Consider the following 21,092-nt stretch of genomic DNA (forward strand, 5'->3'; position numbering starts at 1 on the left):
ATGCGTCCCAAAGTTGGAGTCGCTCTGGACCATGCGGCGGGATTGTATCGAACAATTTAGCCAGCTTCTATGGTCCCAGGCAAACCTGGCGATAAGACGACACCAACTGAGAGACCTTCCAATGCACTACCAATAGTCGAGGGGCTGCGTTCTGGAATCCTTGCAAGGAAACGGCGCTCCCCATCCGCCGTCTGAAGCAAGCTGTATGCAAATACTTGTGAGGATTGTCCATTCGGGCGGTTGGCAGGTTCGAGCTTCTGTTTGGTACTGTGCTGCATGTATCCGTACATCCAACCACGAGGATCGCCGGCATCTGCGCTCTCCGGGCTGCCGACTGACAGCCATCGTCAACCGGAGGAAGGGACTAGGGGTCCTGCCGAACGCCGGCATCTGACCAGATAAAGTTGCAGGACCAGTCCCTGCACATCGCCGTCGTGCGACGATTGAGAATCCAAGATACGGAAAGGCCGAAATGGAGTTTCCATGGAGACACGATATGCTAGCTATGAGGCAAGACTCCTGATTGCGTATTCTTGGCTTCATCCACTCGGCTCAAGCGCGCGGTTGTCTGCGTGTGACACTCGGACGCCGAGCGAACTCATTCGTGGAACCGGGTGTCCGCTTCGGTACAACACCAGTAGCCCTTGGGCAAGACCCGTACATCCGTATTCATGTCATCTCGGTTGCCACATAGCTGCAGGGTTCCAAACTTGCGTTTGTCTCGCATTTCGCGACCGATGAGATCAGCAGAATCGTGAGGACAGATCGTGACATATGGTCCAATTTCAAGGCCTAACTGGTCAGCTCACGTTAAGCGCAGTCTCAACACATTCTGTTGACCGAAGAAACAGTAAAGTGCGGAGTTTGTAACGAAAAAATCATGGTTTCTCTTCCTTGGCCCAATTCGAGAGATGCGGGGATAATGCAGTCGGACTGTGGTGGTCATTGGCTCGTCGCTGATGGGGTTTCAACTTTCAGGACTCCATCCGATAAGGTTACAAGCGAAGTGGGTCCCGATCTAAATAGACGTGGTTGCCCTGGAGACGGCGGAAGGCGCGAACCAGGCTAGCCAGGGTTCACACACCTTCACAGGCAAAAGTTGGAAGTAAATGAAGCCGGCGGCGTCTAGCCATTGCGCCTCTTCATCACTCGGTGCAAGCCCTTTTGTTTGCATTTTATCAGGCGCTTTCATTCTCTATCCTCTCTGGATTCGAGTCTCTACGAGCGTACGATTCCGCCCATCGACTTTCGAGGCGATTGAGATTTGGCGACGTTTTGTTTTGTTTTATGCCATGCACTGCCACTATTCCTGACAAGTGTTGACAAAGGCTTGTAAACAACAATCCCTAGCTGCAGAGGCTAGCTGCACGTCATTGCGCGATCGATGATATGCCTTGCAGCAGCTAAATCTCGCTTCCCTGACAACACCACGCATCGCTATTTCCACGAATTCTCCTCAGCAGAGCAAGAAACTGCTGCAGACTTGCGACGGCCTGAGTCCCATTTCTTCAGGACCGTGCCCGCAAGATGGATACAAGCTATCTCTCACAGCAGGTCAATACAATAATTGGCCAGCTGCACGGCTTGTTTGATGAGATTGGGGTATCCAACCATGATCGCGAGGCGCGGGAGGCAGAGGTAAGGAGGAACTCACATCTAGGGTCGATAGATGGATCTGTGTTGGCTTCCCTTGCTGACCACACCTCGCAGCTCTTCGCCGCTCTGTCCGAAGCATTGCACAACCAAGTTCGTCTCGTGACGGCTGAGAAAAATGACATGGTTGAGGAAGCGCACAGAATCATTACGACTATTAGGCAGATGGAAGCTTCGCTTGATGACACCAAAGCCCGCCGCTCGTACGACCCGGAGGACGACGAAGATTTGAAGATCACATACCCGCTCACTAGGTGTCTAAAAGTTCTCAAGGAAAAACACATCCAGATCAGCCGTCTCCACAGGGAAAGGTTTGAACAAGTCAAAAGTACGTCGCCAGCGTAAGTCCGTTAATCAATTGAGTCTAACCAAGTCCTCAGAATTGGCCCAAGCGCTCGAGTCCTACTCCCTTCATCTTGAGCCAACCTTTGTCAAGCTGGCTCTGCCACCAACAGGACCCAACCAGTCCATTCCCCCAAGCTTCGACTTGTCGCCCAGCTATGTAGATGAGCTGGATGCCGAGTTTACGCGAGTGTATGAGGAGTACACTCGCCGCGTGGCAACTGTGAAGGCCCTAGCTGAGAACATCATCCAACTGTGGGCAGAGCTTGGGACGCCGCAAGCACAGACAGACGGCGCAATTGTCAAGTACTATCGCGACGCGCCGGAACAGCTTGGACTTCATGAAGAAGACATTGCTCGACTTCGCTCCAAGAGAGACAAACTCTCGGAAGAGAAGAAGAACCGAGAGAAGCGTTTGAAGGACTTGAAGATCGCGGTCGAAACGCTCTGGGAGAAGTTGGGCATTGAGGATCACGAGCGCAAGGCTTTCCTCAACAGTAACCGTGGCTGCGGAATCAGACAGATCAACGAGTTCGAGGACGAACTGGCACGCCTGAACGAGCTCAAGCGACAGAATCTGCATCTATTCGTCGAGGACGCCCGCTTCAAGCTCCAGGAACTCTGGGATGCCCTTTATTTCTCCGAGGATGAGATGCTCGAGTTCACACCAGCCTTCTCAGATGTCTATAGCGATGCACTGCTCGAGGCCCACGAACGCGAGATCGCTCGGCTGGAGGTCTTGAAGGAACAACGAGCCCCGACGCTAGCACTCGTTGACAAGCACAGGAGCCTGATAAGTGAGAGGGATGAGCTAGCTGCATCCAGCCAGGATGCCTCGCGGTTGATGATGCGTGGCCAAAAGGGAGAAAAAAGAGATCCAGGCAAGCTTCTGCGAGAAGAAAAAATGAGGAAGCGGATTGCCAAGGAACTTCCAAAGGTCGCAGCCGAACTTCGCAAGGCCCTCGAGAAATGGGAAGATGAGTATGGTCGGCCATTCCTGGTTCATGGAGAGCGGTATCTTGACGAGCTCGAGCTCGACGATCCGAAGCCAGCGCCAGGTGGCAGGTCCAAAACGCCGGCTCCGACACCCACAACAACCACTGCTTCCAAGGTCGAACTGAGCCGGGCCCGTAGTGTTGGCAGCATGAGAGGTGCCCCAAGAAGCATGGCAAAGACTCCCACGGCTGCAAACGTAGCCAAGCCGACTCAGACTACTCGACCGAACACGGCGAACAATAAGGGGAGTCCGACTCGGATTCCTGCCCGTGTGCCGCTCTCTAATCTTAAACACGGCAACAATTCCCCTGAGCGCTCCCGTCCGGACTCGAGGCTTGAAGCCAGCGGTGTGCGTCAAGTCAATCCCGTTATGAGAGCGCCGCCGCCGAAGATGAGGGACCTTATCCCGCCCCCCGAGTTGGAAACACCGATTAACCACTATCGCGCTGCCGGCCTCGGGTCCAGCATTGTCCGGCATGTAGAACCTGAGGATGTGTATGACGACAACCGGTACTATTCTCACGAGAACAGCCGACCTCTGTCTGCGGAATATGCTCCCTCGCGGTCCTACCATCAGGCACCGCCCGCACCGCCCGCACCGCCTGCTGTCCGGCAAATCTCAAACACGTCGACTGCGATATCCGGGTCTGAGAACTGGGAGACGTATGACGACAACTCGGAACCAGAGGAGGATGCTTCCGACGCGTACTACGCAAAGGTACGTGCGGCGCGTGCAGCGAAGCGCATCACGCCGGAAGCGAGCTATGGACGGATACAAGCCAACCAGATAAAGCGACATCGAGGTCTCCCACCGGCCCATGCTGGCCATGTCATGGTGGATCACGAAGGCAATCGAATCGCATCCGGCAGCGAGTGGACCGATGAGGACGCTTATTGATGGGAAAGCCTGCTTGGCCAGCCTGGTCTGTCATGTCCTCCTGGGCGCATGTTTTTCATGATGAGTATGAATCACGGCGCTACGACATGTCTTGCTTGATGAGAGAAGCCATATACGTTGATGTAGCCTGGCCTTTGTCGTTGGATGCTAGAGTCTGGTGAGGCGTTGGTTCTGATTCGCAGTTCCTGTTTTATTTGATGAGACTTCTCCTTTTTCTTTTCGGTGTTCATAACAACAGTCTCAAGGATCCGAACCAACTTTTCCTAATCGCGGCTTTTCTTTTCTTTTCTCCTGGCTGGCGCGGGCCTACAACGCAGCCTCGATCTTGAGCGGCTTGCTTTTTCCTCAAAATATTCCTGTATGTCTTTCCGGTCGGGGAGAAAGGTGATCAAGAAGACAGAATTTCTCCTCGTGTTGAGGAAAAAGGGGACGGGTGTGGGTTGAGGTTCCTCCGGGGGAAGGGAACACTTACAAAGAATCGGCGTTTACGGTTTGGGGATGGATTCCGGCCGCTGTCGTTCAACCAGGCAAGCCCATTTTCACTTTCTGTCTGAGGGAAGTGTGGTAATCTGCCTTTCATATCCTATGTTTGGAATTCCATAACTCCTGTTTTGGGCCGTGTAAATAAGAATAAAGCTGGTAGTGTCCTAGTCTGCGACAGTGGACATGTCCAGCAAGAATCACAATCCGCTTGTTGATCTGCAAAGTGACAAGACATGGAAGTGACGGCTTCTGGTGATCGCTTCTAGGCGCATGGCCCGCCCCGCGCTGAGCTTGGCTTGCTAGGGGCCCACTGTACATACTCCGTAACTACTGTAGGTACCTTAGTGATGTAAGCGCTGTAGCCTCATAAGCCCCTGCAACCCCCACTGTCTTGGCTGCAGTCAGAATGGAGTGCTCTTGTTTCGCCCCTGCCATGTTGGGACTCAGGTGTGTTTGTGGTCAGATCAGTGGATAAGCTAGAAACCGCCCCGAGTCACCTCGCATCGAATTCCCCGGCCCTTCCAGGTCGCGATTCTAGCCTGGCGATTCGAGCATGATTCCGCAACCAATGAGACCAATGGAGAGATAAACCCGCAAGCGCCTCGAACGTTCGCAACTGCCTCGAAATTCGCACCACTATGACAGACCGTGGAGCATACTCCGACAACAACCGAACATCGAGCCCGGAGAAACACGAAACAAAAGATCCAATAGTTTGATTGATCTGCCCGGGCTATGCAGCCTCCCGGATCATCGACTGGCAGCAGTTACAACCGCAACTACAGCCCTAGCCGCAGTGTAACAACCGCAGCCGGTTCTTCCTCGTCTCTCTTCCCTAGTGCATCATCAACAAACAATGCCGGCACTCCGGCTACCCTGTCGGCCGCCGCTGCCCTGCAGGGTGCAACGCATGCCTTCCACAGGCAAAGAACGGGCGGTGGTGGCGGAACAATAGGAGGTGGAGGAAGAACAGAAAGAGACGGCAATCTAAAAGTCAATCATGGCAACGGTCGGGTCAACCCGAATCAGACTGGGACCGGGAAGGGAATGGGGACGGGGACGGGGAAGGAAATTAGTCATGGTGCGTTGCTGGCGGCTACACAAGCGGTATCTGCAGTGACGACGTCGACCTCTGCTTCCCGGTCAAGGCCACAGTCCGCGTTGGGATCGCGGCCAGGGTCTGTGGGTGGAATGCACGGTGGGGAGCCGGACGGTCTGGTTGCGCAGAGGATGGCGCAGTACTTACATGCTAGTGGCAGCGCCGCTAATGCTGGCGCCAAGGCGTTTCTTTCACCCCCACAGTCGTTGTTGCCGGTGAGCCCGGCTCAAGGTGCGGATGGGAGAGGCAGCATGGAGCCCCTGAACGGCGGCCCTATGCAGACGTCGGCCTCGTTCATTGCGGCTACCCTGGCAGCGAGCAGGTCGGCTTCGCCCACTCCGAGCTCAAGCGTCGCACAGCAGAGCGCCAGCAGCACTGGAAGAGGTGCGGCTAATAGCTCGCCGAGCATGAACGCCGCTGGTGCCTCAACCTGTTCTTCCTTGGACTTGGGTACAGCCAGATTGTATGTGAATGTTCCTGACACGGCATCTATATGGCCTACTACGTCTCTAGTGTCGTTATTCGAGGGGAAAAGGGATGTTGATCCCGTCAAGGGAGCGGCAGGTCAAGCCAGGCCGAGGACCCCAGAGATGGAGAGGGAGAGGACAACACAAGGCGAGCAGCAACAAAAGCTGAGAGTGAAGCCGAAACCCAAGCCAAAACCGAAGTCAAAGGGGCTTGTGGGGCCTAGCAGCACAACAAACACTGGCAAGCAAAATGAAACATGGACAGAAGTCAGCGGTGACAGGATGGGTGGCGCCGGGCCAGCCTTGCGGGCACCAACCCATGTTGACAACCAGCACAGTCAACGTGCGCCGGCCCGGGTAGCTGAGAGGTCTTCAGAAACAACCCAACCTTCTTTGGCGAAACCTTCCTCGAAAACCATTTCCCCTGTTGCTACAGAACCGACCAAAATTGCGCGACCAGAGCGTGCTCACCCGTCTCTCGAAGCATCAGGTGTTGCCGACATGACAATGCCCATCGTCAACACTGCCGCAGCACAACACGACATCACGCCAGTTGGCACCCAGGAACGCACGCAGACACCACGCCGGTTATCTCAAAGTTCCGCCTCCTCCGACGACACGTTTGTGTCGGCGTCATCGGTACAGTCGGGACGTCCAGTACAGTCAGGCACGGAGTCCGACCAGCGCACACCTCGAGCGACTGAGCAGCGACGGCAATCCTCTCCCCATGCAATATTACTACCCGCAACACACCGACCCACCATGTCCCGTGCATCCACACCCAACCTCCCACTCGATTCTCTCACCGACGCCATCGTCGCGAGCAACCTAGCCTCTACCCGCCAAACTACTACATCCTCGGCCTCCTTCCAAGCACCTCCTCCCATACCCGCGCCGCGGCGCCACGGCGGCAAGAATAGCCACAGAGGAAAGCACACCTCCGGCTCGCGCAGCGCTCTCCCCACCATTCCCCTCCAGCCTAACCGCACAGCCGAAAGCCTCCGTTCGCAACTCACAGACGGTAGCCGCTCCCCGAACCGAGCACAACACCCTCAGGCTACCCAGCATCAGCAGCAACGCACAGGCGTGCTCCTGCAGACCCTCCGCGCGACCCAACCGGTCCACTCAGACGATGAGGACGCGCGCCGGCGCGCCTCGCAGCATCATCACCACCGGCGGCGGCGCAAGGTCAAGGCGTCGCTCGGCGGCGGCCGCAAACACGCACACCACGAGGGCGCCCGGCGCCGCTGGCGCGACGAGGTCACACCGCGCGAGCGGCGCAGGTATGAGGCGGTCTGGGCGAGCAACAAGGGCTTGTTCCTGAAGCCTGGCTGGGGTTATACAAGCGACCATACAGGCGAGGATGATGGAAGGGCGTGGGACGGGCCCGAGGCCGAGTTGGTGGTCAATATCGTCGTCAGGGACATTTGGCGTCGGAGCAGGCTGCCTGCCGACGAGCTGGCCGAGGTGTGGGATTTGGTCTACTGTCACCATCAGCGTCGTCGGCACGCCGGTGGTGGTGGTGGTGATGGTGGTGATCTTCTTGCTGGGAAGGAGAGGGAGAGAAAGGCGCTGACCAGGGACGAGTTTGTCGTCGGTATGTGGCTCATTGATCAGCGCCTTAGGGGCAGGAAGATACCGGCTAGAGTGGGCCAGAGTGTTTGGGAGAGTGTGCGATAGGGGTTTTACAGCATCTGAAGGGTTCGACCCTAACCGGGGTGTTGTATGTTGTCAGGAAGTGGGTGAGGAACGGAAGGAAGAGCAGGGTTGTCTGAAATACATCATACACGGGGCTTTGGACTACAGGGGAGTTTGGTTTTGCATGATTTTCTTGGCTGTACTATACAGCGCCTGCATAGAGATACCCATTAGACAGGCAGGCGAGCGTTGACTTTATCATGTCCAGTTCCTCGCTCTGCTTTGGATGCGGACTAATCACTGGTGTTCTGAACATGATTCTGTTGGGGGCTATGCGTATTGTCTCGGGTTCCTGGGTGTTGGGTCGTTGACTGCCTAATCCGTCCAAATACATTGAACACCGCCAATTTTATGCACCGCCAACCACACACCCAAAACAGGGACTCGGCTCTAACAAAGATATATCCCTAGGTATCTAAGGTTGCTCCACTATACTGATCCCTCCTCAGACCTTTCACCGCTATCTTCATTTTATAATCTTGTGTATATAACTTACTTAGCATTTACGATGGGGCTACTCCGCCTTGAGGAGCTCAGTGAGCTCTCGCCCGTTGCGTTGGCATTAACGGTTGCCGCGCTATCTCTGGTTCTGCTCGTCCTCCGGTGGGTGCTCTACCCGACCTTTGACTCGCGCGAGCCACCAGTGCTCCGGCCCAAGGTGCCGTTTATCGGCCATGCCATCTCGATCGCGAGGGGGATCAATGTTTACTATGCGCGTCTGCAGTAAGCTATCACCGGTGATGTTTTTTCTTACAGGAGAGACAAGAGTGAACCCTGGGCCCGTCGAGCGACGGGAGTGTCGGTTCTACATTCGTCTACCTACCCGAACCTAGAACTTAATTGACAGACATGCCCGCCTCACTCCAGCAAGGACAAGCGCATGCCGATATGCACCCTGCCCGTGCTCAGGGGCAAGGTCTACGTCATCAACTCACCCACGCTGATTTCGGCGGCGCTGCGGAGCAAGACGCTGTCCTTTGACCCCTTCATCACGCTCTTCTCCCTCAACGCCCTGGGACTGAGCGAGCCCGAGAAGGAGAGGTTCAAGGATCCGGATTATCTCGCCACCGCAAGCAAGCCCATCCACACGTCGTTGCTGGGGGAGCCGCTGCGCATGGTCACCCAGGCGGGACTGAGCAGGCTTGCTGCCGATTTGAACGCCATTGGGCCTGGAAAGGGAGGGGTTAAGGAGGTTAGCAATGCACTTGACTGGTTGCGGGACGTCATGTTCCTGGCCGTCATGCGGGCGCTGTATGGGGAGAAGAATCCCATAAGCCTGGATCTGCAGACACACATAGGGTGCGTTTCGCGAAGAGGGCCTGGGGCTCCATTGCTTATGATGTCGGTCTGTTTGTGCTGACGCATTCTCCAGCGAGTTCGAGAAGAAGGTGGGATTGTTGGTGCTGGGGATTGCGCCTCGGCTGCTCGCGCCAAAAGCCCTCGTCGCCCGCTCGGCCATACAGCAGGCTCTGGCACCCTATTATCTGGCCGGACATGACCAGGGTCCCGATGTGTCCGCCTTTGTGAGGAATCGCGCGGCTGTCAAGCGCAAACTAGGCATTAGGGCGGCCGACCTGCCCGCGTCCGATTTCGACATACCCTGGACGGCCGTGACGAACACGATCCCCTCGCTGCTCTGGCTGTTTCTTCACATCTTCACGCGGCCCGACTACGTCGACCGCATGCGGGCCGAGGTGCTGGAGGCGACTGCCGTCACGGGAGACGGCGCGACCATTGATGCATCCAAGCTCGGACAAAAGCCCTTCATCAGCGCGTGCTTCCTCGAGATGCAGCGCATGTACAACGATGCCGGCAGCGTCCGCTGGGTGATGGAGGACACGGTGCTGCGGGATGCCGACAGGCGCGAGTATCTCCTTAAGAAGGACACCAACGTCCAATGGTTTGGCGGAGTGCTGCACCTGAACGACCACATCTGGGGTGCCGATGCCGGGACGTTTAACCCGGACAGGTTCGTCAATGCGGACCCGCAGGAGGAAAAGAAGCGGCGCGGGGCCATGATACCCTTCGGGGGCGGGAAGCACCTGTGTCCCGGCCGCATGTTTGCCGTGACCGAGATTACGGCCTTGATCGGCGCGCTTGCGCTGGCGTTTGACGTCGAAGGGGTCGAAATGGCGCATGTGGTCCAGCCCCCTTTCCCGTCTACGGGTATGAGGCGGCCCCGATGGAAACAGGGCGGAGAGCCAAAAGTAAATATCAGGCGCAAGCGAGGGTGGGAAGACGTCAAGATAACCTTCACCGTGTGAGAGTCTGGGCTGTAACATGCAAGATGCGGTGCCGTTGCCGAATGTGACGCAGCAGGGGATGCGCTCACTGCACAGCAGCATCGGGCAAGCCAAAAGTGAAGGCTTACTTATACTATCTCACATACGCATATTCAGGACTAATTTCCACTGCTGAAAGGCAGTATAGCCAGCCCTAGCGGTACCTATATCTGCCTAGATAACTATCTCTTCGCGCTTGGAGATGAGCATCCGCTCACAAATGGAATGATTAGCCGGCTGTCTTGTGCCGAGGTTAGACGGGCCGAGCTTCTTGGCATCCCCACTGCGGCCCCGGAACACAAGCTCGGGACATGGCTACAGAACACCGTGTGGGGAAGTGTCCCCGTTGTTCGACCTGACATCGGGCCAGCAGGGTAATGTTCGTGCATTGATTGTCGACAAGGTCGTTAGTCCATGAACCCATTTTTTTCTCTTTAAAATATCACTGTCCTCACCCGGATGTTGCAATCCATATATTTCATATTTGTCGAACCCCATTTCCCCAACAAGTTTCATGATTTTTCGATTATTCCAATCATCCGTAACCTCCTCTTAGCCTGGTCGCTTGCCCCGCTCAGTGTTGACCCTAATTACTTCCTCGGCATAAACCCGCACTGAGCTCTCCTTCAACATTTCATCCTCGCCGAACCAGCTTCAACTGCCAACATCACACATAGTGACACAACACAATGGCCGACACGGCAGCGACCACCATACCCACCCCCGACACCGAGCCCCCCGTGGCGGGGCCCATCGCCGACCTGCCCTCGGGCGAGCCGATTCCGTCGTCGGCGCCGCCCGCGTCGAACCCGAAGCGGAAACCCCTACCCCTGGGCGCCCTGGTGGCCGCGCTGCCCTCCAATGCCGATGCCTTCCTCACCCGCCTGGACAAATGCCTCTCGACGCCCTCGGGCATCGACACGGTCATGCTTTTCGTCTGCTACACCTCCAAGCTGGCCTCGTCGGTGCTCGCCTCCCTATCACGCTCTGCCCTGCGCCGCTCCGCCCGCGAGTGGATCGCCCTGGTCGCCGCCCTGCCGCGGGGCACCACCGTGGTGTTCTCCTCGCCCACCTCCGCCTCGGGCGCCGCAGGGAAGTCGGCCGTCCCCATCCCATCCGCGGCGGCCCTCGCGCTGCTGCTCTCCAAGCGCCTGGCGTCCCTCTCATCGCTGCTCAGCGAGGCCCGCATGATTTTGCGGCTGTGGGCGCTGCTGGGCATGTATTTCTGGGCGCGGGGGCTGGTTCGTCGCACGCTGCTGGCTAGATTCCAATCCCGACGACAACAACCACAACAACAACCGGCGGCAACAGCCAACGAAAAGGACGTCGCAACATCCTCACCACCCGCACCCGCACCAATGACCAACACGGAAGCCGCAGTCGAATGGACCCGGCTGCTGCTGTGCGTGGCCTTCCAGTCGCTCGAGAACGCGGCCTACCTGTCGCAGCGCGGGGTGCTGGGGCTGACACCGGCGCAGCAGGGCAAGGCGTACCGGTGGAGCGCGCGGCTGTGGGGCGGGTACGTGGGCGTCGAGCTGGGCCGGCTGTTGGCGGAGCGCGTCGCACCGACACAGACACAGACAAAGGCGGAACGGGCAGAGTGGACCAAGAAGACGGTGCGACAGCTCGCCTGGGCCCCGCTCACGATTCACTGGGGCAGCGAGAAGGGCCTGGTGAGCGACACCATGGTTGGCCTGCTGGCGAGTATCCCGGGTATTATTCAGTTGCGCGATTTGTGGGCTTCGACGGCTTAGTTGTTGCTTGCTTGGTGTGGTCTTGTGGCTGATGGTTGGGGCTGAGAATGGTGAATTTGGCAGGCAAGGATAATGGGATGGTGGCTCCTCGGTGAAATCAGGCCTGGTTTTGAAAGCGGCTACATGTCGGTTTTTCGTGTACATGCTTTGGGTGGACGATTCGCCAGTCATCGCAGGCTTTCTTTTCCCTGAGCTTCAAGTTGAGCAATGAATATATGCCTATGATGCATTGAATGCTTGTGGTATCATGGTAATTACGCAGTTACCCGTCTTCCCTTCCGCCCTTGCAGCCATCGCCCAGCATTATTGCACAGCATGCTTCAAGCCGGCCCTGCCTCCCATGAAACTGGTTATCCCGTAACAGCCCTGAATATCCCGACATGCCAGGCCACCGTCGCCTAGACCCTACACGGCCGTATCATTCATTATAAACGCTACTTCGTCAAGGCAGCCAACGACCGTCCCTTCACAGCGCCGCGCATCTCTTTCCGGCATCCCAGATGACTATCGCATGACTATGAGGCCTACTATTAAGCCAACAGGTGCCGCTTCCGCCCAACGAATGGTAAGCCGTGGGGAGCCAGAGTTGCTACTGAAGGCATCGAAAGGGCTCCCGCCTCCGGACTCGTCGGTATCTTGAGTCGGCTCGGCCGAGAGGCCGGAGGTTGTGCTCGTCGATACTGATGTGGAAGACTGAGCTGAAGTCGGAAACTGCTCAAAATCGCTAGTCGTCTGAGTGACAGATTCCTCCGTCGACGTCGGCGTCTCCACAGCTGAGGTCGTGGGAGGACGGACTGTAGTAAAAGTGAGCACAGACTTCGTCGAGGTGCGTGTGCTTGTTGTGGCGGCTCTCGATGAAGTCCTACTTGTTGGCATTGGCGCATCTCCAGATGCGCCTGGACAGAGCAGATTCACCAGATTGCCCGCAAGCACCTGTCCCAGAACTGACGTCGCAGGCGCGTTCACGTTGCTGCAGACGGACTCGATGGTCTCCTGAACCTCCTCAAGACCCCTCACGCACTCTGCCGAACATGTCCTTCCCCGGACAAAGTCGTTGACTGTACAGCCAGGGATTTCATTGTTGTACGCCAGGATGCAGCTGATTGGAACCGCAGACGAGCCGATGACTTGAAAATTGGAGAGTGAAAGGGCCGAGGCCGTCGAGGCCATCAACAAAAGCAAAGCAACCTCCCGCGAAAACGGCTGTCTACCGTGTTGCCCCATAGCGAGTTGCCGTCGGTGAAATTTCCAGCCAAGTGGGAGTTTGCCAGGTGGAAGACACGATCCACCGGCGGACGTTGAATGTACCGACTGGACTTTCCAGCCTCCCCTTTCCTTCGTAGGATTGACGGGTGATCGATTGCACGATCTCGCCTCTCTGCCTGCCGGCCGCGCCAAGTAATCGGGAATAGGCGATTACCCGAAACCGGAACTGCGTCAGATGGCCGTGTAGCGAGAGATCCGATCGATCGGGTGACTGTGCGTTCCGTGCAGGCGAGAGTAGAGAACAAATGGGCAGTCAATGCACGCAAATGCGTCGCTTCCAATGATATCCGCCGATTAGGATAGGGCTATTGGCCTCCGGCTGACTGAATCATGCTCTACCCTGGAATGGTGTTGCATAGAGTTTGGTATGGATTGATCGGCGACGACGCTCCGCTCGAGTTCAACCAGGCTCTTGCTGGAAAGATAAAAGCAAAGATAAAGCGCGGAGACAGCCGTTCTTTAAAGCAGACGCACAAAGAGTTGATCGGCGGTCATTGGGTGGCGAAAACCAGCGACGCGATGTGAGTGGTCTCGGGAGGATGCGGCCAGTTGGCCACGCAAACAACAGCTGTATACTCGGTCGGTGAAGCCGAGTCGAGAATCGAATGAAGCACGGCTTCGATATGGGTAATTGAAAATTTATTGAAGGAAAAGAAACAAACGGGAAATACAAACGGGGAGAGGACTGCCCTGAGGTTGAGACCTGAGTTTGGCGGCAGCTAGCCGATCAAGCTGGGCGACTTTGCCCGATATACCATTGAGTAGAAAGGGTTGTCAAACTTGTTGCTCACTCATGACCGTTCAAAGACACTCTCGCCTTTTCCGGCATGGGGCCTCGCACCACTCGTTGCGAGGCTCGTTTGTTCCCATACATACATGCGTTCAGTCAATCTAAGCGGATTGGGTGGGAGTTAGGCCGGTTGAACAGTGTCTTAGCATCGCCAAAGTGTTTCTAGGCTCACTAGGTTGCAGGTTGTCATGTTTCAATGTCAACCCCGCGGGGCAGTAAAAGACGGTGAAGATGGTATCGTCGTTTGCACGCTCCTCTTGTGCGTGGACGTTGTGACGTGGTGTTGGGAGAATCAAGAGCCAATGATGTCGGACAGGAGAAGTCAGTGAGTGAAAACGAAACACAGCTCCTGTTTGAGGAGAACCCCCAGGCCAACCCCTGGCGCACAGGCGATTGGTCCCTTTGTCACCCCACCTGCCAAACTCCGAACTTGCCCGTCTGCCCGGTTCTGGTGCTGCAGTAACACCCCTGCAGGGCTGAAGGAAGAGCCAAGGGGGACACCTAACTCCAGATATCGTCCAGAGCAAGGTTCCTCTTGGCTGCCACGCACCTTCTGCAACTGCTGACCAGACTCAGAGTGGCAAGCATTGCCTGTCATTCGGCAAAGCACAGTACATAGAGAATTGACATGCTCTGTTAAGAGGGGTAGTAGAGAGAGCAACTCTCACAGCAAAAATTTACGCCGCACTAACAGCAGGTATGTACACCCGCAATGAGGGCATACAGATGCATAGCAGGAGCCACGTTCAGGGTCGTCGGGTGCTCTAGGTTGCTCACTTCCATGGTAAGAGGTACTATCCGTACCTAAATGCTGCCTCCAATTGCCCTCCAGCAAGGAAGGCCTCGAGTCCGGACTGTTAAGGTGCACTTAATCATTTTCTACCTGTATTAGAAGTCTGAACACACTCTTGAGATGGTAATTAAGCCCAACATCGACTTGGCGTCGAGCTGAGACTAATGCTCTACCCGTTGGATACGTTCTCAACGGGCTTCACTAGCGTGTATCGCTGCCTGGTTCGACAGTCTCCCAAAGCGGGATGATGGGGTCCTCGACATTAGTGGCATCATGACCAGTCGCCTCAGCATATGTGCCTGTGGCAGCTGAGAGAAAAGCTAGTTGATATCAACGTGCTGTTTCATGATGAAGCCTATGTTGTCAATGTGTCGGCGCTGGTGTCAGGCGGACCCAATTCCCTTCTATAAGTTGTACCACGGGCTCTACACGCAAGCATTTAGCACGGGCATCGTAGAACTGGAAATCAATATACACATAACAGAGCGCTCAAAATTCAAGACCGCTTCTGCCCTAATTCTTCACCGCCAAACTCATCCCACTCGTCCCAGTCACCCCCAAACCCGCCGCTGAGCTTCCTCCCTATCCATATGCCCGCAGCCGTCGCAACACTAGCAAGCAGAAACCAGCCCTCAAACCAGCGGTCCACGAAGACCGGTTCTAGCGCGCTCTCGAGGGCATCTCCAACCGACCGGCCGACTTCCCGGGGCAAGCTGTTCCTCAGCAGCAGGGCAGCACTGATAACGTACGTAGCCGTGATCTGCCCGATCAGCAGGGCCAGGTTCGCCTGCGCCTGGTGGAGTAGGCCCGGCGCCCATTTCGCAAAGAGACGGAAGGTCTGCAAGACCGAGTTTGCGCTCGCCGCAAGGATTACGCCGGACAGCAGGAACGAGATCTGGCGGGCCCACGCGAGCTGGTCCAGCTTGGGATCCCAGTGCTTGGCGAGCAGCCCCAGGAAGCGGCTGATGGGGTCCGACGAGGAGAACGACGCCGAGGGATAGTACGTCCGCCGGAGGGTGGTCAATGTGGTGGCAAGGACGCGGTAGACGCAGTAACATGCGAAGGCGTAGCGCGGAATGGCAAAGAGCCGTCCCAGAGCCGTGCCATCCTTTGCATGGGCGGCTTGCCGGGACTTGAGCAGGGATAGGGAGGCGGCGAGGTTGGACTCCATCGTCTCGAGGCCAGAGATTTCGACCTGGAGCGCTTTGATCTCGGCAGCCTCGCCGGTGCCGGCCATGCTCCTGAGAGAGCCGATAACCTTGCCAACCAGCCCGCCTGACGCACCTGCCGCTGTCCCATGGGGTTGCCCACCTCCTATCCCTTCCGCTACCGCCTGCGCCTTCCTCTGTAGCGATCTTAACCGGTGTCGCTTCGTGAGCAACAGCTCACTCGTCGCGTCCAACCCGGCCTGTTTCCTGGCAATATCCGCATCCGTGATGGGCCGCTTGCCATACGCCCGATCATCCACAAACGTATGCCAGGGGCTCGACACGCTCGCAAAGCCTGACAGCAACCCCATCAGCGAGATCCCAATCACGCCAATCCTCTCCAAGCATGCCCTCGTCAACCCGCCTCCCCCGCCGCTCCCGTTAAACTTCCCTCCTCCCAGTCCAACCCTCCCAATGGCCACCCCTGTGCTATCAAACCCAGTGCCGGGGATCTGGCCAGCCGCCGCCTTGCCGGCCCAAGTAGACAAGTCCTTCTCCGCACTACCACTACCACCACCAAGCCCCCATGTCCTCGTCGTAGAGGAAGAAGAAGAGGTCGCCGAGTAAGAATGCGAAACCTGCGGCACAGCCCTGCCCACACCCCAAAAGAAAACCACCAACCACCCCGCAAACACAAGCAGCAACAATCCCCACGCGGTCCGTGGAACCCTGCCCTTCCCGTCCCGCGCGAACCGCCACCCCCGAGCCGCCAACACGCTCTGCAGCTCGATCAGGGGGACCACCCCAACCAGAAGAACCAGCAGCGTCGGCACGGTCGCGCGCAGCGCCAGCGCTAGCACGGGCGACGGCGGTTGCTCGAGGAGCATCATCTCGGACGCGAGGATCAGCTCGGCCAGCACGGCGGCCAGCGCCAACGTCGCGGCAAAGACCACCGCCGCGAGCCGTCTCCTGGGAGATCTCGCCGCGTGCGCCGCATGGGCCTGCACTAGGCTCGGAGGCGCCGTCGGCGGGAGGTAGTGGTCTTCGCCGTCGGAGATTGTGATGCTGCTGCTGCTGGTGGGAGAGGACGAGGAGGAGGAGGAGGAGGGGAAGTTGGTTAGGAACGGGAATAGTCGCGTCAGGGAGAGGATAAACACCGCCAGAAAGGTGAGTACCACTGGGAGCAGGGAAGCCAGGGTGCGAGGAAAGTCCAGGCGGGAGGAAGGCGAGCAGGAATCGCTGCCGTCGACTCCGCAGGCGGCGGCGACTGTGTCCGCGTCGCCGGCGGAGAGGCGGGGCATGATTGTTTTGGGTCAATCCGGTGCTGTTAGATCAGAGAGAAAGCCGACTCGTCGTTGATGCCGTCTCTCTCGGAAGAGCCTCGGGTAGATGCCCGTCGTTGTGTTGTTGTTGCGCTCTCGTTTCTTTGTCTTCGTCTCTTGCTCTCGGATGAGGTCGGAAACATTGCACGCTTCGGTTTGGAGTTATGCCATTCTATCCAGAAGTGCGTAGCAATCTAGGTGTGAGATCTCTTGTCATGATGGTGTCTGGAAAAGTTGGAGGCCGCATCCAACTCTCTAATGATCTTTCTATCGTTCGTTGCGAGTTCACGGTTCGAGGAACCGGTTACAGTACCTTGAAATGCGACAAGCAAGTGCCAGATCCAACAGGGTACCCTGGACTTGGAAGCTTGGGCCACGCACAGTTACCCCACCAAGCACATGTCATACCCCTCTGCCCCTCCATAGGTGACGCGGCTGCAATCTTCCAGCAAGGTACGCAAAAGGTGCTGTACAGTAGAGACTATGAAGCCATACATGGTGATACCAGTCTCTTTTTGCGCACTGATAGGTATAACGCTCCTTGATGGATAGGAACGGGCGGGGAGAGGCATTGCTTCAGTATGCCATTCCAAGAAATGGGACTCAAAAGTGGAATTGGAATACGGGATAGCCCCTTGTCCATCTACTATGCAACCAGCCAACTGAAAAAGTATCAGAGGTAGAGCGCCAAATACACTCAATAAGCTGCGGATTGAGCAGTTGCTTCTATCAATCAGAAAATCGCTGAAGGGAGCCACTTAACCGACCCAAGGCTGTACAGTACATACAAATACAGAAACCGTTTTCCTAGCACCCATTACTCCTTGACCCCGCCCTTTCCCCCCGGCATCCCACCCAGCAAAAGAAATTGATTTCTCTCTCTATTATGTCCTCATAACGCCTAGTGCACGCCCATGATCCTGCTGTATCTTGTAATGCCGTGTCTGAAGCCCCTTCAGGTGCCCTAACATTCTGCTCCCCCTGGCTCGGCTAAGAGACTGCCCGAGAAGCACGCTTTGAAGCGTCCGACGGCTAGACAAGAGGAGGAGAGGGACACGTCAGGATTTGGAACCGTCGTCTGCGGCTCTCTCCTGGGAAGCGTCATCGTCCTCCTCGTCATCATCCTCGAGCTGCTTGGACTTGCCCGACTTGAGCAAGGCAGCGGCTTCGCCGACCTCCATAGCGTGGAGCCGCTGCTTCTGCTCGTCAAGCCCAGCTTGTTTCCGGTCTCCTTGTAGAATCTCGCTACCTGAAACGGCCTCGATCTCGAATTCGTCCTCTTCATCAGCGCTGTCCTCGTCGCCGCTCTCGGCAGTGAGGGTCGTCGGAGGCGGCGAGGCCGAGACCGAGCGGGCCAGCGAAGACGACGGGGCCGCTGACGGCGATGCCCGGCGGGGCGGTGCGGTCCGGGAGGTGTATGGTTTGATGGTGGGATCAAAACTCGCAGGCAGCCCAATCGCCGCTGCGACGCGGTGCGCCTCCTCGTCTGCCGATATGCTCCTCTCGAACTCGTACACGCTGCTGGCCTCGCTGTCGGCCTCATGTTTGCCGTCGTTGTACGCCAGCATGGCGGCGTAGCTCTGTCGCGACAGATCGTGGGAACGCTTTTCTTTTTTCTTTAGCCGCTTGTCGTCTGGCCTGACCACGACGACCGGGATTGGGCTGTACTGGAGGCAGTATTTGGAGAACGAGTTTCGCGTGTTCACCAGTCCCTGGATGCCCCCCAGCGACCGTCCCTTGGTGCCAACCACTAGCATAGAGGGATTGTAAATCCCAAGCTGTCAGGACGGGATATTAGCGTCAGATACACATTGCTGGTCAGGATCGGGCTACCCTACCAATTGCTGGAAAGTGTCGTGGAGCTTGCCAACCGAGTATTCGAGGATGATGCTAATGGCCTTGTTGAGCTCGTTCTTGGCCTGGATGGCCAGCAGCAGCCGCTTTGCCTCATCCTGATAATTCCTTTCTCCAGGTCGGAAGGGGTTCTCTACGACCCTCACACAGACCACTTCATCACCGTCGTCGACCATGTTGTTCAGCAGCCAAACGAGTGCGTAATCGGAATAGGCATGCTCGTCCACCCCGATCATGAATGTGCGGGACCTCCGCGAGGGCTGGTAGCCCCAGTGCCTGGCTTGCAGGGTAAACGACGAAGGGTTGTTCTTGGTGGCCTCGCCGACAGGCAGGTTATCGAAGCCGACATGCTGTTGGAACCTGGTGCGACGAAGGGGACTCTCTGTTAGCGTGGCCATCATTTCCGATGTCGATTTTGCGATCCGAGACGAAATGACTTCTCAGCAACAGCCAGTTAAAAGAAAATGTCCGGCAATGTGAAGGCAGACAGGCGCAATGATGCAAGGTAACCACGTGGGCAGCCCACGCGACCCCTTGCGAGATTTGTAGACCCGAAGGCAACCGGGGCAGGCCAACCGCTAGGACGAGGGATAGGTGGGAAAGGGGAGTGTGACGGAAGAAAGAGTGATTGCATGCGCATCGGCGTCAGCGAGTGGTGATCATGATCTTCAACAGCACAGCCACAAAGTCCGGGTAAGGTGCAGAAAGCGAACGTGGAATTGGACCTGGACCCCTCCGCACGCCGCCGAGCTAACGGAATTTGGGCCCGACTCATGACATCTGATCGGGCTAGATCTGTCGAAGAGTTTGGGTGGGGTTGACAGGGATTTTAGAGATTCGGAGTCCCAGCCAGTCGGCGAAGAGTGGGCCAGACCGGAAGCGAAAAGAGACACCTGCCCCCTCAATGGTGATGATGCTGTGATCCTGCCCAGGGGCCCGTTATTCGCCGGGTTGAACCACCGACAACACCTCTCGTTCTCCTTTCTGCCATCATGCCCACAACTGTTTCCCGGCGAGGCAGTAGCAGTAGCACTCGCAGGCTCCAACCGTGTGGCGTGTAAAGTTCGGAGCGTGGGGGGCAGGCAAGCCTGGCTTTTAGTTTTGGAGACGGTAACAATTGCCGAAGTGCCTCTGTAGTCGGCAGCAACTCGAAGCAACTTCGGAAGTACCTTGAGCAGGATCTCCAAAGTAGTACCCACCGCGGCTTGCAGACTTGCTCCGCAAATCCGCGGGCCGTTTTGCGGGTACATGAAGGCGGAGACGCCTCTGAAAGTGTATGCGCAGGTTTTTCGTCAAAGGGACTGCGGGCGTTCGGGAATAGGAACTACCACTATGCCCGCTGAGAGAGATATGGATACAGTACCACTAGGCCTGGGTTACAGCACAGGGGCGCGGGCCGCAATCACATGGAGATTTCCAGATATGATGCTGCACCGCGTCGGAATGGGGAAGACGGCTAAAATAAAAACAAGCAGGGCCAGCACTCACCTCACTGGAGAAGGCGACGACTCGCGAAGTCGCCGGTTATCGGTCCTACGCGGGTTACCCTGCGGCAGAGACGGATTGCGTGGTGGACGGAACGTGACAGATGCCGAAGAGGACTTTCTGGACGGCACCTGCGCCCGGTCGAAGCTGTCGTTGGACGAGTACTGCGAGCTGCCCACCTGGCCCTCTTCGGATATTGAGGCCAGCGTGGTGGTGCTGGCATCGGTCGACGCGGTCGCAGACGGGGGCGATCGTCCATTTGATCGCTGGTAGCTGTCTCGTTTCGCACGGGTGTCGGGCTTGACCGAGAAATAGTCGGTCGGAGCCGAGGGCGTTCGCGTGCCCGGCGATACGTCTGAGTCGGAGCTGCTTTTGGCCAGAGGCGACAAGGAAGCTAATCGGGCTACATTCTCGCTCTTGTTCTCGGCCATCGTAGGCCGGAGGCTCGTTTGAATAGCCGTTGCTGAATTTCAAGCCAGTGCTCGTATGGCCTCACAATGAGGCCAGCAGAGGCTATCCAGCAACAACTTGCATCGAGGGTCGGGTAGGATGACGAGGGCGTTGGCTGAGGAAGGCTGGCTGATGAAGCAGCACTAGGCTGACAAGGCACCGTTGCGCGTCCGCAGCTTGAAATGTCGACGCGAAAGATCAGATAGTTAATGTACAGTACTTCTGAAAACCGCGGCAGGTGAAGGCATTCGATAGTTTTTTGAATGAAGGTGCCAGCTGGATAGCCTCGCCGGCTTTGTCTGCGCTGTAACA

At 56.9% G+C, this 21,092-nt stretch overlaps 9 protein-coding genes across 9 annotated transcripts; 4 read left to right on the forward strand and 5 right to left on the reverse strand.

The window, feature by feature from the left end:
- Positions 1-1,527: 1,527 nt before the first annotated feature.
- On the forward strand, positions 1,528-3,889 carry N656DRAFT_766515 (uncharacterized protein; the record flags this gene model as incomplete). The annotated part of the gene is made up of 3 exons (XM_064813485.1): positions 1,528-1,638; positions 1,711-1,981; positions 2,034-3,889. The coding sequence occupies 3 exons, from the start codon at positions 1,528-1,530 to the stop codon at positions 3,887-3,889; spliced, it is 2,238 nt and encodes a 745-aa protein (XP_064672832.1).
- Positions 3,890-6,319: 2,430 nt separating this feature from the next.
- On the forward strand, positions 6,320-7,899 carry N656DRAFT_776360 (uncharacterized protein). Its single transcript, XM_064814622.1, has one exon. The coding sequence runs from the start codon at positions 6,446-6,448 to the stop codon at positions 7,616-7,618; it is 1,173 nt and encodes a 390-aa protein (XP_064672833.1). The 5' UTR covers positions 6,320-6,445; the 3' UTR covers positions 7,619-7,899.
- A 133-nt stretch (positions 7,900-8,032) lies between these two features.
- N656DRAFT_776361 (monooxygenase-like protein) lies at positions 8,033-10,038 on the forward strand. Its single transcript, XM_064814623.1, has 3 exons — positions 8,033-8,359; positions 8,504-8,935; positions 9,009-10,038. The coding sequence occupies exons 1-3, from the start codon at positions 8,145-8,147 to the stop codon at positions 9,898-9,900; spliced, it is 1,539 nt and encodes a 512-aa protein (XP_064672834.1). The 5' UTR covers positions 8,033-8,144; the 3' UTR covers positions 9,901-10,038.
- A 665-nt stretch (positions 10,039-10,703) lies between these two features.
- On the forward strand, positions 10,704-11,672 carry N656DRAFT_696860 (uncharacterized protein; the record flags this gene model as incomplete). Its single annotated transcript, XM_064810698.1, has 1 exon — positions 10,704-11,672. A coding segment is annotated over one exon (969 nt), but the record flags the coding sequence as incomplete, so codon positions are not given.
- Positions 11,673-11,924: 252 nt separating this feature from the next.
- N656DRAFT_490669 (uncharacterized protein) lies at positions 11,925-13,202 on the reverse strand. The gene is made up of 2 exons (XM_064809827.1): positions 12,539-13,202; positions 11,925-12,466 (listed from the first exon to the last, which is right to left on the reverse strand). Exons 1-2 carry the CDS (start codon positions 12,894-12,896, stop codon positions 12,177-12,179), a joined length of 648 nt encoding a protein of 215 aa, XP_064672836.1. The 5' UTR covers positions 12,897-13,202; the 3' UTR covers positions 11,925-12,176.
- Positions 13,203-14,903: 1,701 nt separating this feature from the next.
- Positions 14,904-17,293, reverse strand: N656DRAFT_776364 (uncharacterized protein). Its single transcript, XM_064814624.1, has one exon. The coding sequence runs from the start codon at positions 16,968-16,970 to the stop codon at positions 15,018-15,020; it is 1,953 nt and encodes a 650-aa protein (XP_064672837.1). The 5' UTR covers positions 16,971-17,293; the 3' UTR covers positions 14,904-15,017.
- Positions 17,294-17,806: 513 nt separating this feature from the next.
- Positions 17,807-19,379, reverse strand: N656DRAFT_491076 (uncharacterized protein). The gene is made up of 2 exons (XM_064809828.1): positions 18,830-19,379; positions 17,807-18,769 (listed from the first exon to the last, which is right to left on the reverse strand). The coding sequence occupies exons 1-2, from the start codon at positions 19,244-19,246 to the stop codon at positions 18,050-18,052; spliced, it is 1,137 nt and encodes a 378-aa protein (XP_064672838.1). The 5' UTR covers positions 19,247-19,379; the 3' UTR covers positions 17,807-18,049.
- On the reverse strand, positions 19,080-20,419 carry N656DRAFT_776365 (uncharacterized protein). Its single transcript, XM_064814625.1, has one exon. The coding sequence runs from the start codon at positions 20,093-20,095 to the stop codon at positions 19,514-19,516; it is 582 nt and encodes a 193-aa protein (XP_064672839.1). The 5' UTR covers positions 20,096-20,419; the 3' UTR covers positions 19,080-19,513.
- On the reverse strand, positions 20,211-20,761 carry N656DRAFT_766520 (uncharacterized protein; the record flags this gene model as incomplete). The annotated part of the gene is made up of 2 exons (XM_064813486.1): positions 20,211-20,301; positions 20,334-20,761. The coding sequence occupies 2 exons, from the start codon at positions 20,759-20,761 to the stop codon at positions 20,211-20,213; spliced, it is 519 nt and encodes a 172-aa protein (XP_064672840.1).
- Positions 20,762-21,092: the final 331 nt, after the last annotated feature.

This window comes from Canariomyces notabilis, assembly GCF_033297395.1.
Source record: "Canariomyces notabilis strain CBS 508.74 unplaced genomic scaffold N656scaffold_4, whole genome shotgun sequence".
Lineage (NCBI taxonomy): Eukaryota > Fungi > Ascomycota > Sordariomycetes > Sordariales > Chaetomiaceae > Canariomyces > Canariomyces notabilis.